Source organism: Mobula hypostoma, chromosome 1, assembly GCF_963921235.1.
Source record: "Mobula hypostoma chromosome 1, sMobHyp1.1, whole genome shotgun sequence".
Lineage (NCBI taxonomy): Eukaryota > Metazoa > Chordata > Chondrichthyes > Myliobatiformes > Myliobatidae > Mobula > Mobula hypostoma.
Window position 1 is genome coordinate 175,023,233 of NC_086097.1, and position 27,419 is coordinate 175,050,651.

Sequence of the window (27,419 nt, forward strand, 5' to 3'; positions counted from 1 at the left end):
TACCCCTTCCCTACAAAAGACGAGATGTTCTGCGTTTTCTTTATAAAATCTAAATAAAACGACTCAGTCAGGGATGCGAACTTACCGATCCTCAGGCGAAGCAGGGCTGTGCTCTGAGGCAACGAACCAACCAATGAAATTTGCCTACTCATCGGAGGGTGGAACTACCACTGCATCCTGGGAGTCGAGAAGCCAAGAGCGCATTGAGACTACAACTCCCGTGGTACATCACGAAGGATAGGGTTATTGCGCATGCGCACTGTGGAAGTGTGCCTAGTTGAACTTTGCCCATTAGAATGGCAGCACTCGTGAGACGTATTATTAGTACTGCCAAGGCACCGGGAGCAATCGGTCCCTACAGGTAAAGTTAGCTTGCATTGGTGGGAGCGATATTGATTGGAAATAGATCGACGTTATTTAATTCATAATTACATGTAAATGGTAAGATGTACCATACCTAGTATCCTATCTGGATGTATCACAACTTGGTGTGGCGACTGCTGTCCGCATTGCAACACTGACTATGCTTTAAAACTGCTTGTCTACCCATAAAAACATTAGGATATCCCGACAACGCAATTGTCTACTTGCACTGTAGCAGGTACATTTTGTTCTACATTCTGATGTTGTTTTAACTTGTACTACCTGTAATGTATTGATCTGTATGTGCAGTATGTTAGGTATGCTTTTCATTCTATCTCAATACATGTGACAATGATAAACCAATTCCAAAGCACGTTGCAAGTACAAGCTATTGGTTCCAACTAACTTCATGCATAGTAATGGTAATTGGTTTATCATTGTTATACACAGTGAAAAAACTTTATTTTGCATGCCAGCTGTACAGATCTGTCAGTGTATAAGTACATTGGGGTAGTATGAACGAAAAAGCATTTAACCGAATGTAGTATTCAGAATCAAGGTTATTATCACTGACACATAAAATTTGTTTTTACTGTAGTAGTACAGTGCAAGACTTAAATTACTATAAATTACAAAATAATGTAAATATAGGAATAGTGAAGTGGTATTACTGCAGTGGTCCCCAACCACTGGGCCGCAAAGCATGTGCTACCGGGCTGCGAGGAAACCGATTTGGCGATATGAAACGATATGAGTCAGCTGCACCTTTCCTCATTCCCTGTTATGCGCTGTTGAACTTGAACACCCCCCCCCCCGGTCGACCGGTCTTCAAGAATATTGTCAATATTAAACCAGTCCACGGTGCAAAAAAAGTTGGGGACCCCTGTATTAATGGGTTCATCTACCATTCAGAAATTTGATGATGGAGGGGAAGAAACTTATTCTTAAGTTGTTGAGTATGGGTCTTCAGACTCCTTAATGGTAGTGATGAGGAGAGAGCATGTCCCAGATGCTGAGGTTCCTTAGTGATGGATGCCATCTTCTTCAAGTGCTGCCTGCTGAAGGTGTCATTGAGGATGGGGAAGGAGCCTGTGATGGAGCTGGCTGTGTCTACAGCCTTTTGAAAACTTCCTTTGATCCTGGTCCATTGAACCCTTCATAACAGGTTGGGATACAACCAGTCAGAATGCTCTCCTTCGGATGTATCAAATCCCATCAAACTCCTAACAAAGTAGAGCTGCTGGCATGCCTTTTTTGTGAGCACAGTTTTTCTTTGTGGAAGTGCAGTGCAGGTAGGCAAATGAAGTGTAAGGAGCAAGCAAACTGAGAGATCAAAATTCGATCTTTACCATATAAGTGGTCTGTTCAACAGTCTATCCTTAAACATACTGCTGTGTGTTTTCAAGCCTTTGTATCTTCTGCCTGATTGAAGAGTGTAAAGGGAGAATGACTGAAGTGGTAGGGGCCTTCGATTATGTTGGCTGCTTCACTGAGTCAGCGGCAAGTGTGGGCAGTCAATGGCTGGTGAAAGAAGAGGGAGTTGGGTTTTCATGATAGACTGGGCTTTGTCCATAACTCTCTTGCACTGTTTGGCAGAAAAATTGTGATACCAAACTGTGATGCATCTGGATAGGATTTTTTCTATGGTGTCCCTTTTCAAAAAAATTGGCTTTTTAGTACTTGCATTCTATATTAATGACTTGGGTAACAGAATTGGGTGTGTACTGTAAAAGACTGCTGATAATTCAGCTTGTAACTGTGATGAGGGCACAATAGCATGCAAAAAATTAAGTGAGTGAGCAAGAAATTGGTATGTAGAAAGTTTTGAGGTTATTCACTTTGACAGAAGGAATGGGAAAGCAATTTATTATTTAAATGGAGTGCATTTGCAAAGTGTTGTGGTATTCAGTGTTCTAGAGTCCCTTCATGGAACACAAAGGTCTGGCAGGTAGATGCAACAAGTAATTAGGATGGCTGATGGAATGTTGGCCTTAATTGCAAAGGACTTTAAGTACAGAAGAGGGAAATAGTCATAGTCATACTTTATTGATCCTGGGGGAAATTGGTTTTCGTTACAGTTGCACCATAAATAATAGTAATAAAACCATAAATAATTAAATATGAATGTAGACTTGTGAAACAGTTGTGAAACTACACATGGATGAGTGCATACAGTTTTGCTTACCTTGTTTAAGGAGGGAGATAGAAAAGGTTGACAGATGGACGGTATTCTCATTGGACTTAGAAAGAGAACCTTATTGGCGCAAATGCTGGAAATCAGAAAATGCTGGATGAACTCTAAGCCAGGCAGCATCTATGGAGGGGAATAAATAGTCACCGTCTTGGGCCAAGCTGTCTGACTTGCTGAGTTCCTCCAGCATTTTGAAAGAGTTTTGCTGAAATACGTAGGATTCTTTGGGGAATGCAAGGTGAATGCTGGAGGTTGGGGGTGGGTGGGTAGGGAAGCTTCTACTGGGGATACCTAAAACATGAGAAAATCTCCAGATGCTAGAAATCTTTATACTTTATTGTTGCCAAACAATTGATACTAGAACATACAATCAACACAGCGATATTTCATTCTGTGCTTCCCGCTCCCTGGATTACAAATCGATAGTAAATATCCATCAGCTAAGGAAGTGTATGCAAGAGTTAACCTTATACAGGCGTTACAGTTTATCAGTGATAACAGCAAGACAATTCGGAGCAACATGCACAAGATGCTTTTGGAACTCAACAGGTCAGGTAGCATCTATGGAAAAGAGTAAACAGGCGACATAATGGGCCAAGACCCTTCTTCAGGATTAAGAGGGAAGGGGCAAAATGCCTGAATTAAAAGGTGGGGGGAGGAGGGAAGAGGCTAGCTGGAAGGTGAAAAGTGAAGCCAGGTGGGTGGGAAAGGTCAAGGGCTGTAGAAGAAAGAATCTGATAGGAGGGGAGACTGGACAATAGCAGGAAGGGAAGAGGAGGGGACCCAAAGGGAAGTAATAGGTAGGTGATATGAAGTAAAAGCTCTGAGTGTGAAATAAAGAGGGTACGGTTTGTTCACTGGAAGGAGAAATTGATATTCATGCCATCAGGTCGGAGGGAACCCAAATGGTGGCCTCATCTTGGCACAAGGAGGCCATAAATTGACATGTTAATGGGAATGGTAATTAGTATATTTGGCCACCAGGAAGGCCCGTCTGTGGTAGCTGGTGATCAGAATTAAATGATATCTAGGGGGATATATCCTCAAATATACTTGGGGGTTGTCTAGAACTAGTTTCAGAATAGAGTCCACTATTTAAGACAGATAGGGAGGCTGTGCCTCTGGAATTTGCTACTCAGAAAAAGGTATTGAGACAAAATAAGTCATTATATTCAAAGTGGTGATTGACAGTTCTTTAAACATTAACAAAGAAGAGTTCGGGAAAGTGGTACTGAAGAAAAAGTTTGATTCAGTCATGACTATATTGAATGGTACAGCAAGCTATTTTTCCTACTCCTCTAAGTTTTTATAACAGCTAAATCAACTCACATGGAAAATAAAGATGGAGAGATAAAGCAAGGACTGGTTTCACCAAGTGTTTGATAGTGCTCCTCAGGAGCACTTCAGAAAGTTTTGATGTTAAAAGGTGAATTGCTATTATTGCTGTAAGAGGCAAGGGATAAATAAAATGATTTTGAAACTTTAAAAAAATTTCTTTAGGGGCCGGTTGGTGGCGCAATGACATCGGCACCGGGCCCGGGAGTGGACGTTCCCGGGTTCGAAGGCAGTCAGGTCCGCTCCCGAGTACACTTTCCATCCATGCTGGGTTGAGTGTCGAGATCGCAACTCGACCTCGTAAAATAAAGGGAAAAATACTGAGAAATGTCTGTGTGAGGAGTGGTGTGACACACAGTCTCTCGGTCGCTCCACGCCTTGTAAAATCCATGAAAAGGACATCATCACGGATGCACGCATGCAGACACGCACACTCATCACCATTGTTGTATGTTAGTAACTGTTGCCAATGTTCTTTCAACCAGTATGTTCCAAAGGTCACACTATTACTTAATTATTAATCGGTCTGAGGAACTGTAAGCAGATGCAAAATCAACCATGGCTACGACACGAGCTCTCGTTTATTCTCCTAAAGCCCCCATTAAACTTGGAATTTACAGGTATTAAAACCATGAGCTTCTCCAGTGTGCTGGCCATATTGAGTTATTGGTATATTTGCTGTAATGTTATTAAAAGGGAGGGAGCAGATTTCATTGTTGTTAAAACCTGGTAATTTTGTTTACTGCTCTGATTTAAACATTGTGGGTTCAGTAATCTATGAAATTAAAGTGCTCTTCAGTTAATGATTGATTGCTATAAAGTTATCTTCAATTTCCGAAAAGTCAAAGTTTTGCAGAGCTTTCTGTCATTCTGTAATGTTAGAATAATATCTGCCTTGAATGAAAGGTTCCTTGCATTGCAGGATTTAGCATTGAAGCTTACTGAATATTGAAAAGCTTGGACGTGGAGCTGATATTTCCAATAGTGGGGAAATCTAGGTCTGGGGGCACAGCCTTAAGATAAAAGGACGTCTCTTTCGAACAGAGATGAGGAGGAATTTCTTTAATTTCTGTGGGATTCATTGCCGTAGACAGTTGTGGGAATCAAGCCATTGGATATATTTAAAGTAGAAGTACAAAGGCCCTTGATTATTAAGGACATCAAAGGTTATATAGGGAGAAGGCAGGAGAATGAAGTTGAGATGGGAAATAAATCTGCAATGATTGAATGCTGGAGACCCACTGGTCTGAATAACCTAATTCTGCTCCTATGTCTTATGGACCTGAGTTTCTTAGCAGAATTGGAGCCCGTGGAATAAAGGAGGCAGTGTGGATAAAAGTATTTGAGAAGACATGGAAAGCAAAAGGTGAAACAGTTCAAAATCTACCACTCTTGAGGTTTGTTAGAGTTGGTGGATTCAGCAAGTGAAATTCACTGTGGAGAAGTCTGAAGTGATGAATTTTGGAAATAGTAAGACCATAATTGGAAAAATGACATTAAGGAGAGTGCTGGGGGTATTTCAACTGAAAACCATGGAAGCTAGCAAGAGAAGACAATGTAACAATTAATAACGAATTTTATTGTTAAGTTGATTATAAAAGAATGAGGGGGATCTCTTTGAAACCTGTTGAATATTGAAAGACTAAGAGTGGATGTGGAGAGAATGTTTCCAATTGGAGGGGGGGGTGAATCTCGAACCAAAAGGCACAGCCTCAGAATAGAGGGACATCCATTTAGAACAGAGATGAGAAGGAATTTCTTTATCTGAGGGTGGTGAATCTGTGGAATTCATTGCCATGGATGGCTGTGGATGTCAAGTCATGGAGTGTATTTAAAGCACAGTTTGATGGGTTTTTGGATAGTCAGAAGGTCAAAGATTTCAGGGTAGAAGGCAGGAGAATAGAGTTGAGAGGAGTAATAAGTCAGGCAAGATGGAATGACGGAGAAGACTTGATGAACTGAGTGGCATAGTTCTGCTGTAATGTCTTAGCATCTTATTTATTTATGTAATTTATAGAGTCTGTCACGTGCACTTGTATGGCCTTTAGACGTTACACCATGCCTAGAACAAACAGTTGCGTGTGCTTGTGTTATTTTTATCCATTTGGGCTGAAAGACTCATTCATGAAAATAATAATGTTTGATAATTTTATTTTTTTTATTTTTACTTTTAAATAAAATTGAGACCCTTGCCAAGATGCCACAAAAAGATTTGACACTAGCCAAAAAAAAAACCTACTGGATCAAATTAAAAGCCATCTGCCTAACACCACTGATTGTCAGCTAGCGGAGCCCAAAACGTCAACGGTACTTTTTTCTCAGCATTTTGTGTGTGTTGCAGAGATAACTGGAGTGCTGAAATCTATAATTACACACTTGATACATCTGTAAGAAGAATGGGCATTGCACAAGGGACCATGGGAAGTATCCTATATTTATGTTTAATTTTATTTTCTTGTAGTTGCTGCTTATTGGACAATGGGCCTGTGATGTTGCTGCAAGTACTGTGTCTCTGAAAAGTATTCACCCCCTTGGAAGTTTTCATGTTTTATTGTTTTACAACATTGAATCACAGTGGATTTAATTTGGCTTTTTTTTTACACTGAACAACAGAAAACAACTCTTTCATGTGAAAGTGAAAACAGATCTCTACAAAGATATCTAAATTATTTACAAATGTAAAATGCAAAATAATCGATTGCATAAGTATTCACCCCTTTCAAGTCGATATTTAATAGATGCACCTTTGGCAGCAAATATAGCCCTGAGTCTGTGTGTAGGTCATTATCAGCTTTGCACATCTGGACACTGGAATTTTTCCCCTAAATTTTAATTGGGGAAAATTTTAATTTTGAGGTCTGGACACTGACTTGGCACCCCAGGACATTAACTTTGTTGTTCAGCCATTCCTGTGTTTGGGGCCATTGTCTTACTGGAAAACAAATCTCCCAAGTCGCAGTTCTCTTGCAGACTACGTCAGGTTTTCCCTGTATTTTGCTGCATTCATCTTACCCTCTACCTTCACAAGCCTTCCAGGGCCTGCTGGAGTGAAGCATCCCCACAACATAATGCAGCCAGCACCATGCTTCACGTTAGGGATGGTGTGTTTTTGATGATGTGCAGTGTAGTGTTTAGTCTGATGGCCAAAAAGCTCAATTTTGATTTCATGAGATCATTGAATCTTCCGGCTGACTTCAGAGTCTCCCACATGCCTTTTTGCAAACTCTAGCTGAGATTTCATGTGAGAATTTTTCAACAGTGGCTTTCTTTTTTCCACTGTCCCATAAAACTTCGACTGGTCAAACACACGGACAACAGTTGTTGTATGTGTAGTCACTCCCATCTCTGCCACTGAATCTTGTAAGTCCTCCAGAGTTGTCATGGGTCTCTTGGTGGCCTCCATCACTAGTTCCCTTGCGTGGTCACTCAGAGTTTAAGGACAGCTTGCTCCGAGCAGATTTGCAGCTGTGCCGTATTCTTTCCATTTCTTGATAATTGACTTAACTGTACTCCAAGGGATAGTCAGTGACTTGGAAATGTTCATGTATCCATCTCCTGACTTGTGCTTTTCAATAACCCTTTCATGGAGTTGCTTGGAATGTTCTTTTGTCTTCATGGTGTAGTTTTTGGCAAGATACTGACTCAACAGTAGTTGGACTTTCCAGATGCAGGTGTATTTTACTACAATCAATTGAAACACCTTGACTACGCACAGGTCACTAAAAACAGATCTCAATTTAACTAACTATGTGACTTCTAATGAGTGGTGATTTGGTGTATCATATTAAAGGTGGAGATGGGTACTTACGCAATCCATTATTTTGTGTTTTATATTTAAATTATTTTAGATCACTTTCTGGAGATCTGTTTTCACTTTGACACGAAAGAGTCTTTTTCTGTTGATCAGTGTCAAAAAAGCCAAATTAAATCCACTGTGATTCAATGTTGTGAAACAATAAAACATGAAAACTTCCAAGGGAGGTGCATACTTTTTATAGGCACCTTTTCATTGCACCTGTATGTTACTGTGCATAATGACAGTAAACTCAACTTTGACCTACATTCCAGTTTTTTGATGTAACTTTTTCATGTTTTTTTCCCCCTGGCTCTAGGTTATGAGATCTTCCATTTATTCTGAGATAAGTTTGAGGGTCACATTAGGAAAATGTCACCTCTCATCTTTTGGCTCAAATCTTGCAGATGGCAGTGAAGGAAATGAATTTGTCATTCATTTTGTTGATGGCTGTCCACAATTTGTTTTCGGATTCAGAGCAGAAATTCATCTGACACAGTATTTGATGTAACACAGTCCCTGATGCAGGGTAATCATCTGTGCAGCTTCAGACTGGGACAATCAATAATGAGACTCTTCAACCAACCAGATTGAAGAGTAATGCTCTAGAGAAGGTGTAGAGGAGATTCACCAGAATGTTCTGTCATCAATTTTCAGATCAAAATCTTGCAATTCCTGAATTTTTCGAGCAGATTAATTGCCAAACATGGAGCATTACAGTATAAAGGAAAGATTGGATAGGCTGAGTTTGTTTTCCATGGAACAGAGGAGGCTGAGGTGACTTGATAGTTATATAAAATTATGAGATTATAATACAATTATAGGTATATAGTTGAAGTATTTTTCACATGGTAGGGTGTCAGTGAAAAGGGACACATAGGTTTAAGTGAGAAGAAAAGATTTAGAGTAAGTAACAGAGGTTGGTTTCAGACTGGAATGTGCTGCTTTAAGAGGCAATGGATACAGGTATTCACAACATTTAAGAAACATCCAGACAAGTACTTGAATGACCAAGGCATAGAAACCAACAGACCTAACGTGTAAATGGAGGTCGTATAGGTAGGTACAAGAGGTGGCATGGATGTGATGGACCAAATGGCCTCCTTCTGTACTGTACGACTCTGACTCCAAATCAGAAGTAAAGAGTATCCACATTCATGATTTTTTTTGAGGGCCAGACAAATCCTGTTATTTAATATTGCAGCATCCCTAACTTTTTCTGCATGCTTGTTAAGAACCTGATAGACAAGTTTTCTCTAACCTACTTCTACTCTTTCTTTCTGGGACTTCATTTGAGTAAAACATCTTGTGGCCCTTCATGGGATCGCAAGTGAGCAAAATTTTGCCTACTTGGGTCCCAGAGTCTCATAGCATGAAAACAGGCCCTTCGACCCAATTTATCCACGGCAACTGTGTTGCCCAATGAGATAGTCCCAGTCAAAAACTTGGCAAATATTCAAGTTTTAAGGAGCATTTTAAGAGATGAGAGATGTGGAAGGAATTCCAGAATTGGGGTTGCTGCTGTTTTGTCATGTCTTATTGGCCTGTGACACATGTATGCCTTGTAACTATATTTTGTAGCCAAGCTGTAGTGGTGGACCGAACCATGTACATTTCTGGACAGTTGGGACTAGACCCTGCAACTGGGCAACTTGTACCTGGAGGAACATCACAGGAAGCCAAGCAGGTAATACGTTCATAAAACAAGTGCATTGATTCTCAGAATGTTAACACTTCCCTCTTCCCACATTCTTTCAATAAATAATATGACTTTAATTGTTCTTCACTTCTTGATGTTAACCTTGTCTTTCCTCTTGCTTTAACACATCTACATGGTGCCTTTCTCCATACTCAGAATCTGTGAAGTCTGAGTATTTACCATTTGAAGTGTAGTCAATGCACAGTAATGTATGCAAACCTTAAATCCTTGCACTCTTTAGCCTTGCCTTTCCTTTCATTCTGTAATCCAAAATTGGCCACGCTAATTTTGAATCCAATCTGCCAAGTCTCTGTTGTTCCCATGTGCCATAACCTTCTAGATCAGCTTACCATGAGGGATCTTGGTGAAAGCTCCAACTATACACCTTCTCATCAATCATCTTTGTCACCACCTCAAAAATGTGACTTCTGCACAAAACCATGTTGACTATCCCTAATAACACCATGCTCTTCCAGATCCAAGTAGTTCTTATCCTTAAGAAAAGTCTCCAATAATTTCTCTACTGCCAATGTAAAGTTTAATAGGTTGTAATATTGTAGTTTGTCCCTTTTGCTCTTCTGAAGCAGAGGGGGACAACACTGGCTTTTGCCTAGACCTCTATATCTTGGTTACTTATTGTTTTTCCCCCATTGGGGAAGGAGGATCAGTGGAGGCAGTGGGATGGGTGTGTGAAGGGATTAAGTGTCACATTTGTTTTAATTTATAATGCATGAACTAATTTTTGCAATTATTTTGACAGGCTCTAATCAACATGGGAGAGATCCTCAAAGCTGCAAACTGTGACTATGATAATGGTATGAGGATTACTTATAGCTTTTTCTTTTTGGTGCAGCTACAGCCAATAACAGGAGAGCTTTTACTCATGAATTAAGGCAAATGAGATGAAATAACCAAAGAAAAATAAAGAATTTCAAGCAACACACATCAAAGTTGCTGGTGAACACAGCAGGCCAGGCAGCATCTCTAGGAAGAGGTGCAGTCGACGTTTCGGGCCGAGACCCTTTGTCAGGACTAACTGAAAGAAGAGATAGCAAAAGATTTGAAAGTGGGAAGGGGAGGGGGAAATCCGAAATGATAGGAGAAAACAGGAGGGGAAGGGATAGAGCTAAGAGCTAGACAAGTGATTGGCAAAGGGGATATGAAAGGATCATGGTATGAGAGGATCATGGGACAGGAGGCCCAGGGAGAAGGAAAAGGTCGGGGGGGAGCCCAGAGGATGGGCAAGGGGTCTTGTGAGGGGGACAGAGGGAGAAAAAGGAGAGAGAGAAAAAGAATGTGTGTGTATAAATAAATAACGGATGGGTTACGAGGGGGAGGTGGGGCATTAGCAGAAATTTGAGAAGTCAATGTTCATGCCATCAGGTTGGAGGCTACCCAGATGGAATATAAGGTGTTGTTCCATCATGAACATTGACTTCTCTATCTTCCGCTAATGCCTCACCTCCCCCTCATATCCCATCCATTATTTATTTATATACACACATTCTTTCTCTCTGTCTCCTTTTTCTCCCTCTGTCCCTCTCACTATACCCTTTGCCCATCCTCCGGGTTTTTTCTCCTCCTCCCCCTTTTCTTTCTCCCTAAGCCTCCTGTCCCATGATCCTCTCATATCCCTTTTGCCAATCAACTGTCCAGCTCTTGGCTCCATCCCTCCCCCTCCTGTCTTCTATCATTTTGGATCTCCCCCTCCCCCTACCATTTTCAAATCTCTTACTAGCTCTTCCTTCAGTTAGTCCTGACGAAGGGTCTCAGCCCGAAACGTCGACTGTACCTCTTCCTGGAGATGCTGCCTGGCCTGCTGCGTTCACCAGCAACTTTGATGTGTGTTGTTTAAAGAAGTTTAATGATCCTTTTAAGGAGAATACTGTCAGAATTTACTTTGGTTAGAATTTGTGAGTTTAAAACAACAGCGAAATACTTTGGATGATGACAATCAGAGACAAGAAATGAAAAATCCAAGGGATAGTTGGATTTTTTTTTAAGAGAAAACGTGACTTGGTGGTTTACCTTGCCAATCTTTTGTTTCTGAATGAGAATGTCTCTGACCTGAAACATAGCAAAAGCCATATATAGGTTAGGTGACCACTTCGTGGACACCTATGATCAGTTTGCAGTGTGACTCTAAATTTTCTATTGTGAACACTTTCATTCACTGTCCTGGTCACACACTGACCTCTCCATCTGTCACCTCCTGCACTGTTACAACTTGCCCAATATAAGTTTGAGGAGCAACGTCTTGTCTTCCGCCTGGACACGTTTCAGCCTTTCAAGTTTGACATTGAATTCTCCAACTTTAGGTAATTGTTTTTTTTTCTTCTGTTTGAATTGGAACTGGCCACTTCTGCCAATAATCATTTGGGCTCAGTTTTTCTTATTCTATTTATAGAGTCTAGCCTACTGGAAATGTTCCATAGCCTGTTATACAGACAAAATGCGTAATGTGCTTTTAACTGTATCTATTAACTTTTTTGGTCTTATCCTATCAGAGATATTTCTTTTGTTCTTCTTTCTCAATCTTTTTATTAATTTTTTGAGAAGTACATGTATACAGACAAGAGGATTATCTCTGATACCTATATCGATAACAATACATATAAAAGGTAAAATAAACATTATCAAGATCATACATATCATACATAGTATTAATCTAATAGTATATAATAAAAATCAAATACTCCTGTTATCATTTCATAGAGAGAAAAAAGATAAAGAAACTTTTATAATTTTTATATATAGGAAAAAACCCACTATTCTCTATATATTTTTTTTTAAAAAATGAAAAATAATTTAAAAAAAAAGAGGGACCGGCCAGCCCACGTTGAGAGTAAAGCAAGAAAAAAGAAAAACTTTCTGATCAAATCCAAAGTTTCGAGAGAGTAACTGGGAGAGCAATAAATCAAACCATATGAAAATATTGAATAAAAGGTCACCAGGTCTCTTCAAATTTAAAGGCTGTATCAAATGTCTGACTTCTTATTTTCTTTAAACTTAAACAGAACATAATGGAGGAAAGCCAAAAGAAAACAGTAGGTGGATTAGAGTCCTTCCATTTAAGCAAAATGGCTCTCCTAGCCAATAAAGTTGTAAATGCTATCATCCGTTGAGCAGAAACAGGAACATATCTTGCTTCCGGTGGAATGATCCCAAAAATTGCTGTAAATAAATTCGGTTGTAGGTCCAAATTCAAAACTTTTGATAACTTTTGGAAAGATGTCTTTAAAACTTTATCTATCTTGATACAAGACCAAAACGTATGAGTTAAAATAGCCACCTCAATGTTACATCTGTCTGAAATAGGATTAATATTAGGAAAAATATGGGCTAATTTATCCTTTGACATAGGTGCCCGGTGTACTAACTTGAACTGTATCAAGGAATGATGGGCACAAATGGATGAGGTATTTACCAAATGAAAAATTTTATCCCATTGATTATCTGAAAGTGACTCTCGAAATTCCAATTCCCACGCACCTTTAATTTTATCATTAGATACCTTTTGCAAATTCAATAACCATTTATAAATTATAGCTATCAGTCAATGTTCCCTCTAATTTTTAGTAGTCAGTGTGCGCAAAAATCTTCTATTGTGCAAGTTTTTTTCCTGTGACAAAAGTACGTGCGCACTGAATGCACACATGGGACAGTTTATGTAGGTTTACAAAATATTTGACATAAAACTGTACAGAATAACAACAAAATAACATACATATTTAAGTCACACACACAAAAAATGCTGGTGAACACAGCAGGCCAGGCAGCATCTATAGGAAGAGGTACAGTCGACGTTTCGAGCCGAGACCCTTCGTCAGGACTAGCTGAAAGAAGAAATAGTAAGAGATTTGAAAGTGGGAGGGGGAGGGGGAAATCCGAAATGATAGAAGACAGGAGGGGGAGGGATGGAGCTAAGAGCTGGAAAGTTGATTGGCAAAAGGGATACGAGGCTGGAGAAGGGAGAGGATCATGGGACAGAAGGCCTAGAGAGAAAGAAGGGGGGGGAGCCCAGAGGATGGGCAAGGGGTATAGTGAGAGGGACAGAGAGAGGGAAAAAAAGGGGGAAAATCATAATAATGATAATAAGAAATAAGGGATGAGGTATGAAGGGGAGGGGGGCATTAGCAGAAGTTAGAGAAGTCAAGTTCATGCCATCAGGTTGGAGATATTTAATTTTTATCATATTTAAGTCACTCAGTTATTTTTTCTCTCTCCTGTCTTCGGCATTTACCCATTCTTTGTAAACGCTATCTCGACTAATAGAACTTCCATCCCATTGATATCTTTTGATTCTCATTAACATATCCAAATGACATTCACCTAAACAGTTTCTCAGCTTGGTTTTGAGTTGATTCATTAGGCTAAAACCTCGCTCACAGTACGCACTAGACACAAGAAAGGTTCCCCCAATGTCCATCAACTGTGCAAGGTCGCAAAACTGTTCATTTTGAAGTACAGATGCCACCATTTGAGCAAAGTTTGAAATTGGTTTGGATTTAATTTTTTCTTGAAATCATTAAACTGTCTAACTATTACAATATTTTCAGCTAGAAAATCATGATATTTTAGACATAAGGCATTAACTTGTTCATCGCCAAATGTGAAGTCACAATCTGCAATGACGGAAAAATCAAAAGTTGACCATTCTTGTACCTCAACTTTGATCTCCTCTGGGTTTGATCGTCTTCACTCTCGCTCATCTGCACTCAACCGTAACATACGTGGCACTCCTGTAACGCAGGGGTCCCCAACCTTTTTTGCACCACGGACCGTTTTAATATTGACAATATTCTTGCGGACCGGCCAACCGGCGGGGGGGGGGTTCAAGTGGGGTTAAACTTACCTCAACGTGTCTTTTACAGTTAGGGTTGCCAACTTTCTCACTCCCAAATAAGGGACAAAAGTAGCAGTCAAATCCCAGGACACTTTACCCCAGGAAAGACTACCATGACAGTGAAGCCTTGCGCGGTCACCTGTGTGCGCATGCGTGACGTGCGTATGTGATGTGCGCATGCATGTACGTGCCAATTTTTTTCCCCACAAATTGATTTCCCCTTCATCTTCCCGACTATACTGTAAATACATTATTTCTACTTTATATAGGCTGTGTATTTATCATATCATTCCTGCTTTTACTATATGTTAGTGTTATTTATTTTCAGTTTTGTGTGTTATTTGGTATGATTTGTTAAGTTATCTTTTGGGTCTGGGAACGCTCAAAAATTTTTCCCATATAAATTAATGGTAATTGCTTCTTCACTTCATGCCATTTCGGCACAAAAGTTTTCATAGGAACGCTCTACCATAGCTGGAGAAATACGGGACAAGGGCGATCCTGTATGGTACAAACCAATTTAGCCCAATATACGGGATGTCCCGGCAAATACGGAACAGTTGGCAACCCTATGTTCAAGTTCAACAGTGCGTAACAGGGAATGAGGAGAGGCGCAGCTGACTGATATTGTTTCCTCGCGGCCCGGTAGCACATGCTTTGCGGCCCGGTACCGGTCCGTGGCCTGGTGGTTGGGGACCGCTGCTGTAACGGGTAATGATGGGTTCTGTTGCCTGAGCTTTTGTACACCATCCAAATGCGATTTACTTGCCAAATGACACTTCAAAAAGTCAAGTTTCCAAATATCATCCCACTTCTTTCCACTAGCAAATTCTCCAGCAACTTTCACATCACAATACAAACAGATAACTCCATTTTCTGAATCGTACATAAATATTTCTCGTAGCTGAACGTTCATGACCTCATGAGCTTTCAGTGTAACAGTTTCTACTATTTTGTTAAGCCATTCAACTTAATAAATTTGCAGTTCTTTTGCGCTTCACGCCCTTCGCTTCTTTTGAATTCGACATAGTGAATCAATATCTTTTCCAATAAAAACTTAGTAAGCTATCTACAGGATTTGAAACAGATCTTTGTAAACTTTACGGTATGAACACTGTCTGCCAAACATGGCTGCCGCCATGATGCAGCTGTACAAACCGGAACAGGATAGGTGAGGTAACGTAAATTAGTGACGTGCATTGTGGTATTTGAAAAACCAACTAACTAGTTAACAGAAACAGTTAGCTAAAAGATTATTTTCAATAAGTATAATAATTATTAACTACTACATTATTTTAGTTAACTACCTTTTGTACGTACATTATTTTCCTTTGTGCGTTGGTTGAAAAACGTGTATGTGCGCGCGCACATGCGCACAGCTTAGAGGGAACTATGCAATCAGTCCTTTTTGAAATGGTTTAACCTGAAAAAGAGTATCTATTGTATTGGGTAGATAAGCAGAGGGAATATTTGGAAGTAAACTATGTAAAAAATTCCTCATTTGGAAATATCTAAAAGTGTGCATTAGATAAATCATATTTGCCCACTAACTGAGTGAAAGACATTAAACCATCCTCCATAAACAAATCCTTAAAAGTTATTATTCCCTTAGTTTTCCAAATTAAAAAGGTCTGATCGGAAATTGATGGTTTAAAAAAATAATTAAGATGGATTTTACTAGAAAGAACAAAGTTATTAAACTCAAAAAATCTACGAAACTGAAACCAAATTCTTAATCTATGTTTAATAATTGGATTGAGGTCTCGACTACCAATCTTAGAAAGGAAAAAAGGAAGAGAAGCTCCCAGTAAAGAGGCCAAAGAATACCCCTTCACCGAGTTTTTCTCCAAATCTACCCATAGAGGACAATCATGTATGTCTGAATAATGAATCCAAAACAAGGTGTATCGAATATTAATTACATTCTAAAAATTTGGCAAAGCCATACCACCATGTTTTTTTAATTTCTATTTCTTTTGTTCTACCCAGACCTGCCTTGGCACATCTTCTACTAAAAACTATGGTCCGCTCTCCGCTATCCAATTCCTTCCTCTCCAGCCCTTGTCTTTTCTACCCACCTGGCTTCACTATCACCTTTTAGCTATCCTTCTCCTCCCCCTACCTTTTTATTTCGGTGTTTTCCCCCTCCCTTTCCAGTTCTGAAGAAGGGTCCTGGCCCAAAACGTTAACTGTTTGTTCATTTTCATGTCTTGTCTGATCTGATTAAACTGCCAGCATTTTGTGTGTGTTGCCGAAAACTAACTTCTTTTTCTCTTTACCAGTGTGACGAAGGTTCCTGGACCTGAAATGATCACTGATCTTTCTGCAGATGCTAATGATCTGCAAAATGTTTTCAACATTTTCTGTTCTTATCACTGAATCATGAACTGTTTGCAGATGTTCCTTCACCTTCTAGTATTTAATGTCAGTTTAGATTTAAGTATGTAGAAGGGCTAGATTTACTTCACAACACCATGGAGACTTACTTCATGGAACTTAGGATAGATATTTAAAATAAACAACAAAAGATGCATTTTTATTTTTAAATTATTGATTCACTAACCCTTAATAATGCCAGTAGTTTGCAGTTTTGTGTAGTTAATGAGAAATTTATAAATTTATCTTCTAGTTGTAAAAACAACAGTTCTGCTGGCAGACATCAATGACTTCAACTGTGTTAATGAAGTTTACAAGCAATGTAAGTAGAACTATTATGCTCCTTTTCCTGGCGGGGAAGCCAGTGAATAACTCAGAATTAAATAGTTTTGTTACTTATATGTTGAAACATTCAGTGGAATGCATCGTTTTTGTGTCACTGACCAACACGTTCCAAGGATTGTGATGGAGGGGGTGGGCGCAGTCTGCCAGTGTTGTATGCTTCTAGCGCCAACATAGCAAGCCTGCAATTTTATTTGGATTATTTCCATTTGTGGATCTTGCCCACAAACGTCAAATGGGATTGGTGGAATTTAGCCTATTAAATAAAAGAAAGGCTGGGTCTGGAGTACATGCATTGACAAATGCAGAAGTGCTTAACTGACTGAATGATATGGTTGGCCTTGCAAAGGATCTTTAACCCCAATGGTTTCAACAGGGATTGCAGAGCTTTGGGAGTAAGGTAACAGGGAGGTCAAATTTGCTGGATAGTTTCTGGATGGTTCAATCTTTTACATTTTTGCTTATTACTTTTAAATGAAATCTTTTATAATTTTTAATAGTTTCTCACTTTAAATCGCCAGAGAAATTTGCATTATTGAAAGTCCTCCACATCTTTAACAGGTGGTTAAGCTGGGAGCAGTGTTTTCAAACATGATGAATCTTTATATACTGATTCTGTCCCAAGGCTGAAGTTGTGTCCTATTTGGGTGCCAAGAGAGATGTGAAGGTTTCAGAAAGGCAGCAGAGGAGGTTTATTTAAACGGCAAATGATAGTTCTATGTGTAGACTGGAGAAGCTATCCTCTCTTTAGAGCAGTCGGGGTTTTAAGATCTGATTTGAAATATTTAAAATCATGAAGTAAAATTAGGAGGAAAAGATGAAAAAGACTCCACAGGCTGAATGGCCTTGCTCCATGCTGTGTTTCTAAAAGGTTATTCCTTTTTATTACATTGTACTGCTTCTGCAAAGTTAACAAATTTCATGACATATGCCGGTGATGTTGAACTTGATTCTGATTCCCATCAGGAAAGGTTGTGTATGCAAGCCCCTTCCCTCCAAAATTCAAATCTAATTGAGGCCTTCAATATTATGAAAGAATTTGTTACAGATGTAGACAAGACATTTATAGGAGAGTTGGGAAATAGAGCCTTTAAATACAGTACTTTGCAAAAGTCGTAGGCACCCTAGATATATGTCCACTGTATGTGCCTAGGACTTTTGCACAGTTCTGTAGAAGATGGTCATTAATGACTATCATTGGCAATCTGAGTTGAATCCTGTAGATGATTCCAAGGTAGGCGAAGTGAGATACAAGAGGAAGAAAGGAAAAGCAGGATGGTCTTACAGATAAATAGGATGGTTGAAGACCTGGGATTAGCATCAGATTAGGCAGAGACATAAATGCCTCTTCCTGTTTTCTCTAATTTCCATTTGATTTAAACTTGTGTTTTCTTCTCAGATTTTAGAAGCAACTTTCCGGCCAGAGCAGCTTATCAGGTTGCAGCATTGCCGCGGGTGAGTTGTGTGTGTGTGTGCCTCCCAAATTTTGGACTTCCGTATCCCAAGGATGCATGTTTCACTGTATGGTTATCCCTTGTCGCCCTTAAATGGGTCCTGAACTTGTGAAGGTATTCCAAGGGTGTAGCTGAGGAGCAGTTTCAAGATTTGGAATAGTGATAGATGGTGTGTAATTTATAGAGAAATCTGATGATGGTGGTGGTGTCCTGTGTTCTTGGTGGAAGAGATCACTGGTAAGGAAGTTGCTGTTAGAGTAAACAACAGGAATTCTGCAGATGCTGGAAATTCAAGCAACACACATCAAAGTTGCTGGTGAACGCAGCAGGCCAGGCAGCATCTGTAGGAAGAGGTGCAGTCGACGTTTCAGGCCGAGACCCTTCGTCAGGACTAACTGAAGGAAGAGTGAGTAAGGGATTTGAAAGTGGGAGGGGGAGATCCAAAATGATAGGAGAAGACAGGAGGGGGAGGGATGGAGCCGAGAGCTGGACAGGTGATTGGCAAAAGGGGATACAAGAGGATCATGGGACAGGAGGTCCGGGAAGAAAGACAAGCGGGGGGGGGGGTCCAGAGGATGGGCAAAAGGTATATTCAGAGGGACAGAGGGAGAAAAAGGAGAGTGAGAGAAAGAATGTGTGCATAAAAATAAGTAACAGATGGGGTACGAGGGGGAGGTGGGGCCTTAGCGGAAGTTAGAGAAGTCGATGCTCATACCATCAGGTTGGAGGCTACCCAGACGGAATATAAGGTGTTGTTCCTCCAACCTGAGTGTGGCTTCATCTTTACAGTAGAGGAGGCCGTGGATAGACATGTCAGAATGGGAATGGGATGTGGAATTAAAATGTGTGGCCACTGGGAGATCCTGCTTTCTCTGGTGGACAGAGCGTAGATGTTCAGCAAAGTGGTCTCCCAGTCTGCGTCGGGTCTTGCCAATATATAAAAGGCCACATCGGGAGCACCAGATGCAGTATATCACCCCAGTGGACTCACAGGTGAAGTGTTGCCTCACCTGGAAGGACTGTTTGGGGCCCTGAATGGTGATAAGGGAGGAAGTGTAAGGGCATGTGTAGCACTTGTTTCGCTTACACGGATAAGTGCCAGGAGGGAGATCAGTGGAGAGGGATGGGGGGGACGAATGGACAAGGGAGTTGCGTAGGGAGCGATCCCTGCGGAATGCAGAGAGGCGGGGGAGGGAAAGATGTGCTTAGTGGTGGGATCCCGTTGGAGGTGGCGGAAGTTACGGAGAATAATATGTTGGACCCGGAGGCTGGTGGGGTGGTAGGTGAGGACCAGGGGAACCCTATTCCTACTGGGGTGGCGGGAGGATGGAGTGAGAGCAGATGTACGTGAAATGGGGGAGATGCGTTTAAGAGCAGAGTTGATAGTGGAGGAAAGGAAGCCCCTTTCTTTAAAAAAGGAAGACATCTCCCTCGTCCTAGAATGAAAAGCCTCATCCTGAGAGCAGATGCGGCAGAGACGGAGGAATTGCGAGAAGGGGATGGCATTTTTGCAAGAGACAGGGTGAGAAGGGGAATAGTCCAGATAGCTGTGAGAGTCAGTAGGCTTATAGTAGACATCAGTGGATAAGCTGTCTCCAGAGACAGAGACAGAAAGATCTAGAAAGGGGAGGGAGGTGTCGGAAATGGACCAGGTAAACTTGAGGGCAGGGTGAAAGTTGGAGGCAAAGTTAATAAAGTCAACGAGTTCTGCATGTGTGCAGGAAGCAGCGCCAATGCAGTCGTCGATGTAGCGAAGGAAAAGTGGGGGACAGATACCAGAATAGGCACGGAACATAGATTATTCCACAAACCCAACAAAAAGGCAGGCATAGCTAGGACCCATACGGGTGCCCATAGCTACACCTTTAGTTTGGAGGAAGTGGGAGGAACCGAAGGAGAAATTATTAAGAGTAAGGACTAATTCCGCTAGACGGAGCAGAGTGGTGGTAGAGGGGAACTGGTTAGGTCTGGAATTCAAAAAGAAGTGTAGAGCTTTGAGACCTTCCTGATGGGGGATGGAAGTATATAAGGACTGGACATCCATGGTGAAAATAAAGCGGTGGGGGCCAGGGAACTTAAAATCATCGAAAAGTTTAAGAGCGTGAGAAGTGTCACGAACATAGGTTGGAAGGGATTGAACAAGGGGTGATACAACTGTGTCGAGGTATGCAGAAACGAGTTCGGTGGGGCAGGAGCAAGCTGAGACAATAGGTCGGCCAGGACAGGCAGGTTTGTGGATCTTGGGTAGGAGGTAGAAACGGGAAGTGCGGGGTGTGGGAACTATAAGGTTGGTAGCAGTGGATGGGAGATCCCCTGAGCAGATAAAGTCGGTGATGGTGTGGGAGACAATGGCCTGGTGCTCCTTAGTGGGGTCACGATCGAGGGGTAAATAAGAGGAGGTATCGGTGAGTTGTCGCTGTGCCTCGGCAAGGTAGAGGTCAGTATGCCAGACTACAACAGCACCCCCTTTATCAGCGGGTTTAATAATAAGGTTAGGATTAATGCGGAGGGAGTGGAGAGCAGAGCGTCCCAAAGGAGTGAGGTTGGAATGGGGACAAGGTGCGGTGAAGTCTAGATGGTTGATGTCCCGTCGGCAATTAGCGATAAAGAGATCCAGAGCAGGCAGAAGACCAGAGCGGGGTGTCCATGAAGAAGAGGAGGGTTGAAGACGGGAGAAGGGGTCATTGGTGGGGGTGGAAGAGTCCTTGCCGAAGAAGTAGGCTCGGTGACGGAGACGGCGGAAGAAGAGTTCCGCATCATGGCGAACATGGAACTCGCTGAGGTGTGGGCGAGGGGGGACAAACGTGAGGCCCTTACTGAGAACAGAGCGTTCTGCCTCCGACAGTTGAAGGTCGGAGGGGATGGTAAAGACCCAGCACGGATGAGAGCTGGGATCAGAGGGGGGAGGGGGGAGGCTGGGGGTGTCAGTGGAGGGGGGAGGGTTAGGGTAAGAGGAAGATGGAGCCTCTGAGGGCCCAGGAGTTGACGGTGGGATCTGAGGAAGACGGGGCTGCGGAGTGGTGGTGGGGGAAGGGGAGACGGGAGTCACAACAGCAGCACATAAAGACCCGGCCTGGAGTTCAAGGCTGGAGTCGCAGTTGGTGGTTGTGCAATCACTTTGAATGTCTCCATGGTCGTTGCTGGAGTCCGGGTTTTGAATATGCCCCGAGGTTTTGGAGCCGGCGAGATCAATGACAAGGGCCGCAATTTGAAGTTCATGCCTGCTAGCGTCGGGGCCAGCAGGCTCTGGAGTCCGTAGATGTAGGATCTTGAGATCTTTGCCTAACATGACAAAGTCAAAAAAACGACGATTGCAGGCGTGAATCCGACGGAGGATGAAATAATGGGTAGGACCATTACAGACGGCGAAGAAGGTGTCCCGAAGGTGTGGAAGGGTCTGGGATAGGGACACCAAGTACCTCCTCATGGCGGAGAGAGTCGCCTTCAGAGCTTGACGGGAGAAGCGGCGAGAGGCAGAGTCAATAAAATGTGAGTACTTGGGATCCTCAGAAGGTCCAAATTGAGAGGCTTGGAAAAGAATCCTAAAGCCAACTGGAGTAAGTTGGCGACGGAGGCACGTTCCAAGAAAGGATATATGGCTGTGATAGCGAGTCTGAGTCAAAGTGTGCTCGAAAAGTAGAAGAGCCGAAGAAATTACAGATGGGGAGCAGTGAGAGATGGTTTCACTGAACTCCCATCGAAGAGAGGATCTAAACTTCTTCGGTGTAGGCATCACCGGAAGAGGCTTCGCAGTAGTGAATTTAAACGCAAACAACAGGAATTCTGCAGATGCTGGAAATTCAAGCAACATACATCAAAGTCCCCCTGGTACCCCATCTGTTACTTATTTTTATGCACACATTCTTTCTCTCACTCTCCTTTTTCTCCCTCTGTCCCTCTGAATATACCTCTTGCCCATCCTCTGGGTCCCCCCCCCAACTCCTTGTCTTTCTTCCCGGACCTCCTGTCCCATGATCCTCTCGTATCCCTTTTGCCTATCACCTGTCCAGCTCTTGGCTCCATCCCTCCCCCTCCTGTCTTCTCCTATCATTTTGGATCTCCCCCTCCCCCTCCAACTTTCAAATCCCTTACTCACTCTTCCTTCAGTTAGTCCTGACGAAGGGTCTCGGCCTGAAACGTCGACTGCGCCTCTTCCTACAGATGCTGCCTGGCCTGCTGTTAGAGTAACTTGGGCAAGTAATTGCAAAACATGTGTAATGCATCTGGTGTTTAGTTTGATGCTAGCTAGCCTGGCAGGTTTCAGTGTACTTGTTTTGGCATAATTAGGTAATGTTGGAGTTACTTGTTTGAATTAGGAGTCCAGTGTAGGCCAGTCAGAATAAGAACCATGGATATTATCCAAGTCCAAGCAGAATGGTCATTGTCATTCTTTTGGAGTGTGCCATTCTTTAGTGGCTTTGGTGAGGTAGATTGTCTTATAGGTTACTCTGTCTCTGTTCTTATTTGTTCATTCCTTATCTATTAGTGCATAGTACAGTGAGAATACAGTGAGAATGTGTGTGGGATGTGGGAAGTCTGGGAGACCTCCAGTCTCCCAGATAGATACACCTGCACCAGGTGCACCGAGCTACAGCTCCTTAGAGAACATATTTAGGAAGTGGAACTGCAGCTTGATGATCTTTGACTCCTACGGGAGGATGAGGAGGTAATAGACAGAAGCTACAGGGAGGTAGTTACCCCTAGCTTGCAGGAGACAGGTAACTGGGTGACTGTCTGGAGAAGCAGGGGAAATGCACAGCCAGTGCAGAGTACACCTGTGGCCATTCCCCTCATGTAACTTTAGAGACTATTGAGGGGAACAACCTACTGGAGGGGGGCACAGTGACCTGGTCTCTGGCACTGAGTCTGCTGCTGTGGCTCAGAAGAGCAGAGAGTTGAAGAAGACTGTAATGCTGATAGGAGATTCTTTAGTCAGGAAAACAAAGATGAGGTTCCGTGGGTGCGATAGAGACAACTGGATGGTATATTGCCTCCCTGGTGCCAGGATCAGGAATGTCTCGAATCGTGGCCATGGCATTGTTGAGGGCAAGCGTGAGTAGCCAGAAGTCTTGGTAGATATTGGCACCAATGACATAGGTTGACAAGGTGAGGAGGTCCTGAAGAGAGATTTCTGGGAGTTAGGTAGAAAGCTGAGAAGCAGGGCCTCCAGGGTAGTAATCTCTGGATTACTGCCTGTGCCACATGCCATTGAAGGTAAGAATAGGATGATTTGGCAGGTGAATGTGTGGCTGAGGAAATGGTACAGGGGGCAGGGGTTCAGATTTACAGATCTCTTCTGGGGAAGGGATGGGTGACAGCTGAACCCAAGGGGGTTCAGTATCCTTGCAGGCAGATTGGCTAGAGTTGTTCGGGTGGGTTTAATCTAATTTGGTGGGGATGGGAACTGGAGTGACATTGTGGAAGATGAGGTAGTTGGTTTACAAACAGAGGCAATGTGTAGTGAGACTCCTATCAAGAAGAGGCTGATGATAGGGTGAAATTGCAGTCAACAATATTGCAATGTAAAAGTGGACAAAATCGAAAAAGGTGAATACAGGACTAGAGGTCTTATAATTGAATGCACGCAGTTTAAGTCACGTGGACTAGATGGTTTACACCCTAGGGTTCTGAAAGAGGTGGCCGAAGAGATTGAAAATGATTTTTCAGGAACCACTAGGTTCTGGAATGGTTCCGGAAGACTGGAAAATTGCAAATATCACTTCACTCCAAGAAGGGAGAGAGACAGAAGAAAGGAAATTGTAGGCCAGTTAGTCTGACCTCAGTGGTTGGGAAGATGTTGGAGTCGATTGTTAAGGATGTGATTATGGGGTACTTGGAGGCACATGATAAAATAGGCTGTAGTCAGCATGGTTTTCTCAAGGGAAAATCTTGCCTGACAGATCTGTTGGAATAGTTTGAAGAAATAACAAACAGAATAGACAAAAGAGAATCAGTTGATGGTGTGTACTTAGATGTTCAGAAGGCCTTTGACAAGGTGCCTTTCAGGCTGCTTAACAAGCTATGAGCCCATGATATTGCAGGAAAGATTCTAGCATGGATAAAGCAGTTCTTGATTGGCAGGAGGGAAAAAGTGGGAATAAAAGGAGCCTTTTCTGGTGGCTGCCGGTGACTAGTGGTGTTCCACAGGGGTCCGTATTGGGACTGATTCTTCTTATGTTTTGTGTCAATGATTTGGATAATGGAATTAATGGCTTTGTTGCAAAGTTTGCTGACAATACGAAGATAAGTAGAGGGGCAAGTAGTTTTGAGAAAATAGGGAGGCTACAGGAAGATTTGGACAGTTCAGGAGATTGGCAAAGAAGTGGCAGATAGAATACAGGGTCAGGAAGTGAATGTTTATGTACTTTGGTAGAAGAAATGAAAGGATTGACTATGATCTAAATGGAGTAAAAATATAAAAAATCTGAGGTGCAAGGGGATTTGGGAGTCCTTGTGCACGGTTTCCCTAAAGGTTAATTTGCAGGTTGAATCTGTGAAGGCAAATGCGATGTTAGCATTCGTTTCAAGAGGATAAGAATATAAAAGCAAGGATGTAATGTTGGGACTTTATAAAGCACTGATGAGGCCTCACTTGGAGTCTTGTGTGGAGATTTGGGCCCTTTACCTTAGAGGGGATGTGTTGAAACTGGAGAGGGTTCAAAGGAGGTTCATGAAAATGACTCCAGGATTGAACGGCTTGTCATGTGAAGAGCGTTTAGTGGCTCTGGACTTATAGTCACTGGAATTGAGGAGAATGAGAGGGGGTCTAATTGAAACCTATCAAATATTGAAAGGCTTTGATGGAGTGGATGTGGAGAGGATGTTTCCTGTGGTGGGAGATTCTAAGACTAGAGAACACAGTCTCGGAATAGAGAGGCTTTTAGAACAGAGATGAGAAGGATTTTCTTTAGCTAGAGAGTGGTGAATCTGTGGAATTCTTTGCCTCAGACAGCTGTGGAGGCTAAGTCTGTATGTATATTTAAGGCAGAGGATGATAGATTCTTGATTGGTCAGGGCATGATGGGATAAAGACCAGAGTGGAAAAATGGATCAGCCATGATGAAATCGCAGAACAGACTCAATGAGTGAAATGGCTTGATTCTGTTCCTCTATCTTATGGTCTTGTATCCCTCCCTGAAAGACATCAGTGAATGGGGTGGATTTTTATGACAATCCAGATATCAATGAGTAGGAAAATGTCTTTGTCCTGAAATGTCTCAATATAGCTGACTTGCTAAGTATCCCTGCCTTAAATTTTTGGTTTTGATTTTCCCCTCTGGGTTTGATAAGGTGGGCAGTTTTGTGGAATCCACATAACTAATCACACCTATTGACTAGACCAGCGGTCCCCAACCACCGGGCCCGCAAAGCATGTGCTACCGGGCCGCGAGGAAACGATATGATTTGGCGATATGAGTCAGCTGCACCTTTCCTCATTCCCTGTCACGGCCACTGTTGAGCCATTACGCACGCGTTATCCATGTCAGCGCAGGAAGGAGAAAAACTCCTTAAGCTTTGCAAATGACGGCAGGCTAAAAAGTATGTTTGACATAACATCTCTGCTGGCATTCTGGATCAAAGTCAAGGCTAAATATCCTGAGATCGCCACAAAAGCACTGAAAACGTTGCTTCCATTTCCAACATTTTTCTGCGAAGCGGAGTTTTCTGCAATGAATGCAACGAAAACTAAATTGTGGAATAGACTGGACATAAGGAACCCCGTTCGAGTATCGCTGTCTCCCTTCACCCTTCGATAGGACCGTCTTGTTGCAGGGAAACAAGCCCAGGGCTCCCACTGATTCAGCGATATTGGTGTGTTGCAATGATTTTATATGTTCATACAGGGAAAATATGTGCTGTGTGTTTAATATCCAAACGTTACTTAAAATGTTATGATGCTATTGATTTATATAATAATTACAGCACGGAAACAGGCGATCTCGGCCCTTCCAGTCCATGCCGAACGCTACTCTCACCTAGTCCCACCGACCTGCATTCAGCCCATAACCCTCCATTCCTTTCCTGTCCATACACCTATCCAATTTTTCTTTAAATGATAATATCGAACCTGCTTCTGCCACTTCTACTGGAAGTTCGTTCAACATTTACTTCAAGCTCTCCTGTCCTCCCCTGGTAATTGACTTATCACTATATTCATGCGAGGAAAATATGTGCTGTGTGTTTAATATTAAATTCGTTAGATGAACCCTTTTAAAAACAAAATTGAGTGTATTAGCCACTTATCACCTATATTCCAATAGTGATTAACACCCCGCCCCACCCCCCGAACAAAATCACCAACAACAATTTGCAGAATTGAAAAATCGACAGGTACACGCATGCGCACTGGTGCCCGCGCAAGGCTTCATAGTCATTATAGTCTTTTCTGGGTAAACACAACGTATTTGACTGCTACTCTTGGTCCGTTGGCAACCCTACCGCCACCCCCGCCCCCCCGGGTTGGCCGGTCCGCAAGAATATTGTTAATATTAAACCGGTCCGCAGTGCAAAAAAGGTTGGGGACCCCTGGACTAGACATGTACTTCAGTTGTGTCACTAGGTTTTATCTTCTTTGCAGGGAGGTCGAGTTGAGATTGAAGCTGTGGCTGTTTTGGGACCTGTTGTGAATTGGCCCTTAGACCAGAAATTATAAACCGGGATCAATTCTTTCGAGAATGTAATACACACAACAAGGGAGGACACAGCTCCTTGATTTTATTGTTGCCTTGTATGGATCAATGGTATAATAAAAAGCAAGAATTCAAATCACTACAATCATTTTGAGCATCGATGCCATTTTACACATTGTCTTATTTTTCAGAGGCTAATGATTCTTCTAACCTGTGGTTGAAGTGAGGTGAGGCAGCTTGGTTGTAGTGTCCTCATCCACAATTCTGTGTTCGCTCATCTCTGAGGGAGCTGTGGGACTTTTGAATGGAACCAAATCCATGTCCCACCTGGGGAGAGCTAAGGGTTTCTCTGGACCGTGTCTGAAAACTTGCTCTAGGTGTTCCAACATT

At 42.2% G+C, this 27,419-nt stretch overlaps 2 protein-coding genes across 5 annotated transcripts in view; one reads left to right on the plus strand and one right to left on the minus strand.

The window, feature by feature from the left end:
- Positions 1-283, minus strand: part of pop1 (POP1 homolog, ribonuclease P/MRP subunit) — a 73,522-nt gene extending 73,239 nt beyond the window's left edge. For 2 of the 3 annotated variants that reach the window (XM_063059991.1, XM_063059981.1), the window contains exon 1: positions 86-283. In XM_063059991.1, coding sequence (XP_062916061.1) covers positions 86-152 — 67 coding nt within the window. In that variant the 5' untranslated portion in view covers positions 153-283. The remainder of the gene's footprint in view (positions 1-85) is intronic. The other variant, XM_063060018.1, reaches the window with a different exon arrangement.
- On the plus strand, positions 211-27,194 carry rida (reactive intermediate imine deaminase A homolog). Of its 2 annotated transcripts, none has more exons than XM_063060032.1 (6): positions 211-361; positions 9,264-9,369; positions 10,142-10,196; positions 16,857-16,925; positions 18,345-18,400; positions 26,978-27,194. In XM_063060032.1, the coding sequence occupies exons 1-6, from the start codon at positions 297-299 to the stop codon at positions 27,050-27,052; spliced, it is 426 nt and encodes a 141-aa protein (XP_062916102.1). In that variant the 5' UTR covers positions 211-296; the 3' UTR covers positions 27,053-27,194. The 2 variants fall into 2 exon arrangements, with proteins under 2 accessions (XP_062916102.1, XP_062916113.1); XM_063060043.1 differs by lacking the exon at positions 211-361 and adding an exon at positions 4,335-4,509.
- The last annotated feature ends 225 nt before the right edge of the window (positions 27,195-27,419 follow it).